Below are 11,028 nucleotides of genomic sequence, written 5' to 3'. Positions count from 1 at the left end.
TAATGTTCCATATCCTTGGACCTCTTGGTGATACAGATTGCACCTACTTAGAACCATATCAATGTGCGTAGCTATACATTAAATGTCTAAAACTCTTATTTTAGAAAACCACTCAAGCCTATTTCATGCAGAATCCAAAATAACTTTTAAGTGACAGGCAACTGATGTGCAAACTGTGAAGCCACTGGATTTTAAATTTGTATCTTCCATGCACAATTCGGTTATGCTTCACACCCGTAAAAAGCCAATAAGAGCAAGAAATTTTCTGAGTCAGAATTTTAAAAGAAAAAAAACAAAGAAAAGGAATGTTTGCATTTATCTTTTCCATGCAGTATATTCCTTTTGGTGAGGAAAAAAGAAACATAATATGAAATGATTTTAGAATGCATGTGTACGCACACACAAAGGGGGAAAAAAACCAGAAATATGGTTCATGGTTACCATAAGCAAGCAGAGCAACTGAAAACATTTTCTCATGCGCGATATATCATGGCAAACGAGCCAAAGAAGTAATACAATTTTTATGCCATATTACGCACAATGTGTAAACTTTAAAAATACTTTCACAAGAGTATTTAGAAAGAAGAGTACACTTTTTCCATGAGATGTGAAGTCTTGGTACCTTTTGAGATTTTTTTTTGGCCGCCTCTCGCAACTTGTGGGATCTTAGTTCCCTGACCAGGGATCAAACTCGTGCCCCCTGAAGTGGAAGTGTGGAGTCTTTTAACCACAGGACTGCCAGGGAAGTCCCCTTCTGAGATTTTTTAGGAAAATATTTAATACTGCATATGAAAAATCCACCTGCAACTGAATATATCCATGTCTGGTGTTGTCTTCATTACGGATAAAAGCACATAGTTTATCTCAGATATTTTTCATAATCCATTTACTTCTAATTCTCAAAAGGTATCATGGGGGAAATCTTAAAAGCAGTCATATTTTTAACACCACGTATTTAACTCTCTACAGTAGGATACAGTATATATCTGTGTATATATTTTATTGATAGCAAAGGGACCAATTCTGGTGCCTTCCCAGAATATTCATGGGACTCATGGATACCCCGAACACTGGCGCAACCATGAGGCAGACCTACCACCAGGAAGGATGGATTTAGTACCAGCATTCTTCTGGCAACGGGATAAGAAACATACGAATGAGGTAAGCACCCTCGCTGGGGGAGAGCAAGCACACCCTGAGTCCTCTCTACTTCTGCAGTTCTAGGAAACAAACTGAGTTGGTCACAGAGGTTCGGAATGCCTGCCAAGGGCTAACGTTCTATGTCAAAGTTGAGTACAGTTTCGCTTCCAGAAAGCACTGGTGTTCAGAATAAGAGTGAAACTCGAAGAGAAAATGAGAATCTGTTTCATCTTTACGCTCTTCATGCTGTGCTCGTGCCATTGCTACAATCCAGTCCTTGGATTAACAGCGACTCCCACAAGGGTGAAGATTTTCATTCCTGGTGTACATTTAAATTCAAACATTCAGAACATATCCTTTTCTAGGCTTACATATTATTCTAAAGAAAAGTGGAAGAACTAAGGAAAAAACTCACCCATTCATTACGCCTCCTAGTCACAATTCTCAATATTGGCTTAGTTTTGGAAACACCACACTGCAAATGGAAGGTTTGGGGATTCCTTCAATTCAGTGATTTGGGCTCAGTTTAATGGCTCAAGAGAACTTATTTTTATAACTACAAGAAACTGGCAAAGCATCTCTCCTTTACCACTGAAGTCTGGCTTCACCAAGCAGAGCAGTCTTCTGAACCACATCTAGGGTTTTATACTTTGCACGAAGCAACCAATTTACTGATTAGTTACATATTTTATGCTTTAATGATACATATTTTGTGATACCCTTTATAACAAAGGGAATTCTGGGTGTCAGGCACTGAATTACAGCAGAATCTTTTTTCTGGAGGGGGGCATTGGAAAGGACAGGGTAGTGCAGGAAAAGCTGCCTTCACTTGGAGTTTTAACACCAATTCAGGGGCCATAACATTTCCTTAGTTTTTCTTTTAGTCCTTTCTTAGTTCTTCCCATTCTTCTGTCCACCATTATGCTCCCTCTCGTAAAACAGAGAGAAAAGTACCCTCTTCCTTCTATCAAAAGTCAAGGAAGACAAACTACATTTACCTTAACTGAAGCTAACCAGGAAGTAGCAACCCTTTCAGAGGTGGGAAAAATTCAATTGACTCAGCACACACACCTGACCTTACAACTCATATATTCCCCAAACAAATACCTTAGGGACCAAAATCGGATAGGAGCTTGCCTGCCCAGAGGTACCCCAACCTCAACTAGCTGGTCCATGGAGACTGTCCAAAGCTTAAGGCTATTGCCTGGGAGTCCCAAGCATCTACACCATGAGAGCCTTAGCTTTGGGGCAAAAGAGTATCCCAAGGAAAACTTCCACCCAGGAGATTCAGTTGTACTGAAAAACCATCTAGGTACATACACACATACCTTCCCTGCTTTGTAGCATAATGGGAGTTAATTTCAGCTCTTATGGTTTTGGAAAGATTTAGACATTTATGCTAGAGGAAAAAAAGAGATCTGGAAGAACATTCATGCGAGTGGTTGGGTTTCCTTTCTCTTACGCTCCCCATTTTGTGTCTTAAAATAAAAGGCTTCCCTAGTATGTACTCCAGGAGCTAGACTGCAGACGATTATGCTAAGACCACCTGAGCGAAGTAGTAGGGTAGTTTCCTGCTGCACGTTTAATATGCTATGTTGGCCCACAGAAACAAGAATTCAGGAAAGATGGGAAAAACCAGAGTTGTGGTTCTTACTGGTAAATTTCCAGTCCTCCCTGAACTCAAGTAACTGTGAGTAATGGGAAGCAGCTAGAAATGATTCACTAATTTAAAAATAATTTTTGTATAAATCCTCCTCTGACGGTTCAAGTGGCAGCATGCTACATCAGTCAAACACAGTGCTGCTCTCAGCGCTCTTAGTTCCTGTTGGTGGAGAGGGTTATCTTGAAGGCAGTGATCACCAGAGGTGACAACCATAAGGATGAGGGAAACACAGGGAGGGGGGAGGGGAGACAGAGAGAATGAACGAATGTGACCGAATGAATCTGTGCCTTGATACTTGCAAGCCAGTTAACAATGAACCAAAACAATCATTGAGAGAAGAAAAGGGTTTAACCCGTCTAGGGAAGGCCAGCCTTAGAGATGATATTTAATAAAGAGCAGAGGGAAGGGGAGAGAGAGAGGGAGGGAGGAAATAGGAATCAGTAAACAAGTGCTACCTCAAGAAGGTAGGAAAATATAATTCTTGCCAACTGGGACAAAAAGGAATCAGGACTAAGATATAATGACCTATCTATATTAAGAAAAATGAGATGACCAGAGTTACTTTATCATCCTTTATACCATCCCACATGTATGAAAGTAAATATTTTCTCTTTTGAGCACGGATTTAAAGCAACCTTGGTACAACATTATCTCCTAACACAGTTAACTGCCAAAGTGAAATCAACGTTTTCAAATTCAAGTGATAGATGTTTCTGATTTAAAAAAAAAATAGCTACTGGCTTAAAAAAACTTCTAAAGCTACGATCTGGGGGTGTTTGTACCTCACATCTCCAACTATATACAATATATTACTTAGATCTCATGATAAAGTTTTCCCGCAGGCGATTTTCTTCTGCCATTGGGTTTTCACATGACCCCAAAATTCAGTTAGTATAGAAAAAATGTCTCTTCTTATAAAAATCCACATAGATTAGTAAGTGTGTTAGGAAACTCACTCATTCCAGGCTCAGTCAAGTAGCTGTAGCGCTTACGTAAAGCCAACGATGCAAAGCTCTGTCGTCTATCCGTTTTCTCGGTCTGGAAAAGAAAAAGAAGAGGAAGATTATGTTCCACTTCCTTGTGACATTTTCATCATTTTGAAACATTCTGTAGAATGGCATGTTGATATCTTGTTTATCCTTATTTTTCTTCTAACGGATTTTCCTCAGGGAAGTGCTAATTTCCTACTGTGATTCTACAACCCCACCCCAATTCTTAGCCAAATAACCATCCTTTAGCAAAATATAAGAGCACCAACACAGCAGACTACAGGGAACTACAAATAAAAGACAAGCATTACAGAGACTTCTGATGCTGAGCAGTAAATTTTCCCAAATTTGTTCGTATTGAAAGCACATATATCATGATGTACACTCACTCGTTGTGAGTACATTCAAGGAAAAAAGGCACACAAAGTTTATTATTACGATTACTGCTGTTGTTTCTATATGTTAATAGGCATAAAATGTAGATGAGGAGATTAAAAAGAGGTTAATGGTTTTACTGAAGTAATGTTACTGAGTCTTAAGGCTACTGATTCTATTTATTATTACTGAGGTGTGAGTTTTAAAAATCCAGTGATCTGATAACTTGGAGAAATACTAGGAGATAACTTATAAGAAAAAATTTATTTAAAACTTAATTGAACAATTATACTCTTAAAAAATGGCCAAGATGAATTTCTTTAAATAGAATACCAAATATTTGTCAGTAGCCACTGAGCGCATATTTTATAGTACATAAAACATGTAAAATGTCATATATTATCATCATCTTTGATTTAAAAGTTATAACAGTGGATACCAGGTGAAAATATGCACAAATGTATATTTATTCATGCCAATCTATCACATTTAAAAAAATGCTTAAAGAACTTTAGTTTCTTTTTAAGTCATTAGCTGGATTTTAATTCTACTGATTGTACTAAAGTACTCTTCTGTACATGTGGAAGAGTAAATTATTCTCTAAGAAAAAGTATGTATCCTTTACCTCATTTAAGCTAAGATCTGCAAAAATATAATACATTTCCCACACTTCAGCCCTCTGCAACTTCTTTTATACAGATTCCATTTCTATTCTATCTCTGATAGAGTAAAAGCAGAAGTGTTCATATTACCTCATCATCTTGATCTGACTCTGTCTCCTTTTGGTTCCAAGATGCATTGCAGAGACAAGGAATATTATAATGGACAGCAGGGAAAAGAATATCAGGATATGAAAAGGACCGAGTAGGGAGCACAAAATGCAAGCTGCTTTAGAAAGCAAAGCAAAACAAAAGAAGCCAACAAAAAATATCAAAGCTATACATCCACGGCAAATTAGCATGTGACATTATTGGAAAACAGACAAAATCTATGAACTACCAGTAGAAGCAGAAGCAATAAACAGAGGACTCCATCGTACAAACCGTAAGAATCTGACACCACAGTCACAAGACTTGGTCAGTCTACACAGAGAGACTAAGAAAACTGGAGTTTCAAGAGCTTTAATCATGTTACAAAGCAGTCCTTAATTGCATACCGAGGGCCCACTTCTTCAAGACCAGGGAAAGAAAGTTAAAATAAACCAGTATCAAAAGATACCTTTTTATGTGCGGGCAGAGTGATGTTTAAGTTGCAAACAGCTGTTTGAGGCAGTCCTTTTGTTGTCTTTGGTTCTTTCAGAAAAGACAGACGACCACAGGGCTCTTGGCTGGTGTCTCTAACCTAGAAGAATTTAGGTAGTTGACAGTTATAGAAAGAGACTTTTCTGAGGATTCCCATCTGCACAAGAGTTAAGCGTGTTTGTTTTATGGAGCCCTTCGAGAACCAGGAAAAGTAAAGGGAAAAGGTGATAGCGATTACATGTCAGCCGACATAGTCACATTTAAACTTGGCAAGATTTAGAATGCCCAATTCCTAGTCTAAACACAGGAATGTTATGTCTGCTGGTCTCATCCTGACAATCCAGTGTATAGTCTGAGTTATATGTATTTTCTTCCTGTCTAATAATTTCTTTTTTTCAAAGCCTCAGTTTTAGCAACCATAACAGCAGCAAACAGTAATAACAATAAAACAATTCTCCTGTGTCCTTTGGTTCTCTGAGGAGGAAGATGGTCTCTCCAGAATGTCCCCAGGTTCCACCAGAAATAAAGATGAAACTTGAACATTCAGTTTGGATTTCATCCACTATTTGATTACTGAGCATTCCAGATATGATGCATTTTGTTATTCTAGATTGCTTGGTCTTACAAACATTTGCCTAAATATAAATGATCATTTAGCTGTTTAAAAGGTAGAGACTCTTTTTACTAAATATAAAGCTTTCCTGGCTCAAAAGTACACTCAGGTAGAACTAGGACAAAAATCTGACTTTGTTCCTATGAATTTAAGTTTGGTGGGATATTTCCAACTGAATAAATCATTAGAATCCTTTTTATTCTTTAAGAGCGTTTAAAAAAAAATCCACAGAGTCTCTCCTGAAGGTGATTTACCTTGATGGAAAATGGCAGTCTATTTTCTTTGAAAGCATAAAAGTTAAAAACAAGTTGCTGTCCTCCTTTGGTAAGTGCGGCCAGGTTTCCATAACAATCAACATAAATAGGTTTTCCTTCCAGAACCTTTTGGAGTAAAGGAAATACATAATTTAATGTTAAATGGAAAGAATTCTGAGATTTTAAGTCATATAACCTTAAAAGACCGACATGTTTCTATGTCACATTTGTCTTCTAATTGGGAAATTACTTCTGTGGTGCTATTTGCCACAAAAATTACTCTGTTGGTTCACAATTAGTAATTGCGATTGGAAACTGTAACATGGACATGTACAAGACAGAATTATAGATTTATTTCTATTCTACCAACTTTAAACATATTTGAGAAAGTGCCTGATATCAACCACTTATCCATAGAGTTTGAAAGTTTTTTTGGACTCTTAGATACTTATTCAGTGATTGAAAAAGGAAAATCATGGTGATGTGTCTAGACAGTGAACATGAAAATAACTCAAGTAGCCACAGGAAAATCGCGACCATGACCTAGATTCATTGGTACTACATTTTAACCAACTAAGATAACCTCGAAGACATTTAAAATAATTTGAGAGTGAATCTGTATCACATTTTAAAACAAAAACTAAAATCAATAATGTATTTGATATTTACAGTACATGCTGTATTATGACCTCAAAATAAAACTCGATGTCTGGAGAATGTAACTGAATGAACTTGCTGTAAACAAGGTACCTCAATATCTTTGCTTCTTGCAACTTCCTCAAAATTCTCTTGCTGCTCTAAAGTTTTGTCCACTTTATCATCTGTCATGCAGAAACATCGCAGAGAGGATTCTACAGGATCATTCATTTTGGCAAAAACGACAAACTTGGCCATATATGGAACACATATTAATTCTCTGTACAGTTGTGTGGCTAACCCCACAGTTTCTAAAACTTGATGGCAGTCTGCAAGCCAAAATCTGAGGGAGACACAAACAAAACAATATCAAAAGTATAAAAATAAGGGGATTTCAAAGCCAAATCTTAAAAAAATTCACCATGAAAACAATTAAGAGTATATAAAGGAACTAAACCAAAACATTAACTTGTTCATTTGAACAAACAGCAAAGATATTTACTCTGTTTATCAAATACAGAAACCCTACATTTATTACTTGTTATGCTTTTGCTAAGAAAATGCTAAGGATTTTTCTCCTCTATTTTCTTTTCCATAAAATTCTTTTTCCCCTCTTACACATACCCGTGATAAGCCTTCCTTTCTACTCCTGCTTCAGAGTTTATTACTTCACCATTGGAAGGAACAAGAATTTTATGGGGGGAAAATGGGAGAGGAAGGAAGATCCTATCCGTTTTTATGACTTGCTAAGAAGCAAGTTTACCACCTTATAGCTCCCTGTGAGAACCGGATAAAATGACATCCAAGTGAATTTAAAATTTCTGAGTTAGGCCCAACTTCACCATCAGCATTTTACCGAACAATAATACTGGTATTGAGCACAACAATTTTTACTTTCCAAAAGGTAATAAAAATAATTCCTAGTACTTTTTGGAATCCTTTTGTTTCCATACCTGGCTGAAACGTTGGTTGTAAAAGAGACACAATCCTTTATAAACGTCAAAGGAGTTGTTCCTGTGATGTCTTCCCACTGAGCAGGCGATGTGCCCCCTGAGAGAACAACACCAGATATGTGACTTTATCATGGGAGATGCTCCTTGTGAAATTTTTAACGTCATCCTGTTCTTTCTGTGTAGCCAGTAACTCGCAAAACGTCAGCACTTTCATTAATGACACGTACGAAAGAGAGTTCTCCTCTCTACTCTCCTTTCGTACTTTTACCAGCTTATAGTGACCTCCCTTGTAAGATAATATTAGGTTAGGAAAAAAATTACTTTTCTGTTTGTCTGGATACTAATGAATGGCTTAAACTTGGGGCACACAAGTTTAAGCCATTCATTTTAAGCCACAATTTACATGTGCAAAGATTTGTTGTTTCAGATAGTATAGTTCTTTCATTTTTTAAAAAAGTCAAGAACTATCAGGAAAGTTAAGATGAAGGTCATTTTATACTTCCTGAATCATTTAATTTTCCAGGCTAAAAGGGGAACCAGCCATTAAAATTACTCTTCAGAAAAAACAAACAGGAAAACCTATCTTTAAGTTATAAACTCATGTTAGGTTAATCAAATGATGAATTAGCTCTGGATTCCGGGTGCTTATCACAAAATGTGTTCACCTATGTCCTGTATATTTAGTCTATTTGATTACACTTGTGAATAGAGTAGGTGAGAAGAATCATACACTCACTTGGCTCTTCCCTATTCCTGGCGCTCTGTGGGAGCCTCTGTTTCCCCCAAAGTCCATCCAATTTCCTATAGCCTAAAGGGTGTTGCTAGGTCTGTTACCTCAGTCACCGAGAGATTACCTAGATGCTCCAGTAGATTCAATAATACCTCAATCACCTTAAAAAAGCACTACTGTTAACACTAAACTTAATAGCAGGAAAAATGATACCACTGAAAAATGTCATGCTATCAGCATCTTAAAGAAATAATTACAGGGATAATAGAGATGAGGTGATGGACAAGTAAAATGTTTTATTCTTTTTTTTTTCTACTCTTATAATGTTGGCAGGGACGTTCAAAGGTTTTCCATCTTTGTACAGAATCATTGCGAATGCTATAGCATTAATAGCAAAAACAGCAACAACTTAACCAAACCTGTAATGCTACAGAGAAGGCGCAGATTGGGTGTGGTGTCTCCCTTGTACCCGTTGGAGACACCTTCTCCGGAGGCCGGGGGCACTGGAATGGTCATTGTGATAGGCTTATGGAATTTCCTTCTTCTTGGTTCCACAGTGACAATTGGGCTAAATGTTGCTTTGTTTCCAAGGATCTTTTTCACAGTTTCATCTGGAACAGGCTGGGCCTAGAGACGAGAGAAAGGACCTTAAATCAAAGTGGACATTTTTCTCTTATCAGAAAGTTGACTTTTTAACTGAGGAGAAAAAAACCAAAACCAACAACCAAAAAAATGTCTTTCTTCTGCTTTTAACATTCTTGTGTATGCCTTCTGATGGCCACATGTATGGGTTTCTGGTAGTTACATACGTAAGAGCCACATTGCTATTTGGTACGCATATGACCACCATGACGACATAATTGCCAAAATGTTTTCCAAAATGCTGGTTGTGGTACCAGTTTTTATTCTCACCAGCAGGTGTGAGTGTCCTAGTTGTTCTACGTATTTGCCAACACTTGGTATTGTCAGTCTTTTTTTATGTTAGATATTTTATTGAGTCAAGTTTAACATTTTAATATGTTTATCGGCATTTGGAAATGGAAGAGAACATAACTTTCCAGAAATTTTGTTATTTTAAAGAAATCTTATTAAAAATTTTATGGGGCAAAAAAAAGTCTTTCTTTTTCATCCCTTCTCACTATTTCAGGAAGGCATAAACCAAAAACAAAAACAACCTAACACTGTAGCAGGACCTACAGCTAGAGTATGTCCCCAGTAGAACACAGACGGCATGGGCTTGCATGAAAGAGACAGGGAGTCAGATCTCATGGCAGAGAAACCTCTCAGTCTAATCCAAGGGACAACAAATATTGAGTCCAGTATATTTTAAATCTATGCAGGGCGTTCAGTAAAACATTACAAAGGCAACTTGTACCCTCAATTTTTATTGAGGTTTCTAGAGTTAAGTAACAAAAAGGCGTACAAGATTTCAAAGGATATCAATTCTAATCTAACAATTCTTTTCATTTCTTTGCAATTTGTAGAATATTCAATGTGGGAGACAGTTGAAGGGAACTTCATACTACTGAAATGTAAGGTGGTATCTTTAGCTCCAAATGTTTACTGAACTTTCAGTTATACTATTAATTACTATATTAAGTAACAACACAAATTAAGTTATTTCAGGTTATTTTCCTTATTCAATAAGAAAAAAAAAGTACTGGTTAAGTTCTAACAGAAATGAATAAATGGAAGAAAGACCATTCTTGCCAAGATTTTCAGCCAGCTTTCCAAACCAAAACAAGTTCCAACTGGTTTGGTTAAAACCCAGCATTTATGATTTACTTGAACTAAAATCTGAAAGCTTGCAAGTTTCACTATTATAGATTTTTATGATGTGGCATATTATAAACCAAACCAAATATAATTTGTTTCTTTAATGGTACATGTGCTGTCTGGTGCTTTGTTGTTCCACATACTGAGACCAATAACCTATGGTTAAAAAAATGATCTTTCATCAGAAACCAAGTGATACATCTAAACAGAAAAACCCTAAAATATGTACTTTTTTTTATGAGCCAGTATGCTTACTTTATACGTAATACTTTTTATTTAAAACAGGTTAATGATTCCCAAAATGGCCCAAATGCTTTGATTAGCAATATATCATAAGGCTGAGTCATGACAACAGTTTTCAGAGCAGGACATGCTCACATGCTCTCTCCGTGTACCAAGGAGAACAACTTTTTGTGAACATTACCTGGAGGCCCACTCGAATTCTTTTGGTTAAAGCCCCCTCTGGGAAAGAAGCCTGGACGAGGGGCACAGTGGTGCTGCTCAGAATTCCACCTTCAGGACCAATCTGATTGCTTTCCTGCTTAATCCGTGAAACCACTGCGAAGTACTGGGGGAAATCCTTAGTGATAATCCTGCAGATACGCTTTTTCCCTAACTCTTCTGGGCTATCAAGTTCTGAAAAGAAAAATGAATGAAA

The 11,028-nt window shown here is 37.0% G+C and overlaps 1 protein-coding gene across 10 annotated transcripts in view; it reads right to left on the bottom strand.

Moving 5' to 3' along the window:
- ANK3 (ankyrin 3) overlaps positions 1 to 11,028 on the bottom strand; it is a 685,538-nt gene that overhangs the window by 46,453 nt on the left and 628,057 nt on the right. For 9 of the 10 annotated variants that reach the window (XM_061181623.1, XM_061181653.1, XM_061181663.1 and 6 more), the window contains 7 exons: positions 10,795 to 11,006; positions 9,014 to 9,221; positions 7,865 to 7,961; positions 7,026 to 7,254; positions 6,276 to 6,401; positions 5,386 to 5,508; positions 3,760 to 3,841 (listed from right to left, as the gene is read on the bottom strand). In XM_061181623.1, coding sequence (XP_061037606.1) covers positions 3,760 to 3,841; positions 5,386 to 5,508; positions 6,276 to 6,401; positions 7,026 to 7,254; positions 7,865 to 7,961; positions 9,014 to 9,221; positions 10,795 to 11,006 — 1,077 coding nt within the window. Of the gene's footprint in view, positions 1 to 3,759; positions 3,842 to 4,919; positions 4,947 to 5,385; positions 5,509 to 6,275; positions 6,402 to 7,025; positions 7,255 to 7,864; positions 7,962 to 9,013; positions 9,222 to 10,794; positions 11,007 to 11,028 lie in introns of all 10 variants that reach the window. The other variant, XM_061181614.1, reaches the window with a different exon arrangement.

Source organism: Eubalaena glacialis, chromosome 1, assembly GCF_028564815.1.
Source record: "Eubalaena glacialis isolate mEubGla1 chromosome 1, mEubGla1.1.hap2.+ XY, whole genome shotgun sequence".
NCBI classification, from domain to species: domain Eukaryota; kingdom Metazoa; phylum Chordata; class Mammalia; order Artiodactyla; family Balaenidae; genus Eubalaena; species Eubalaena glacialis.
Note: the sequence above shows the minus strand (reverse complement) of the source record. Positions and strands in the feature narration are given on the sequence as shown.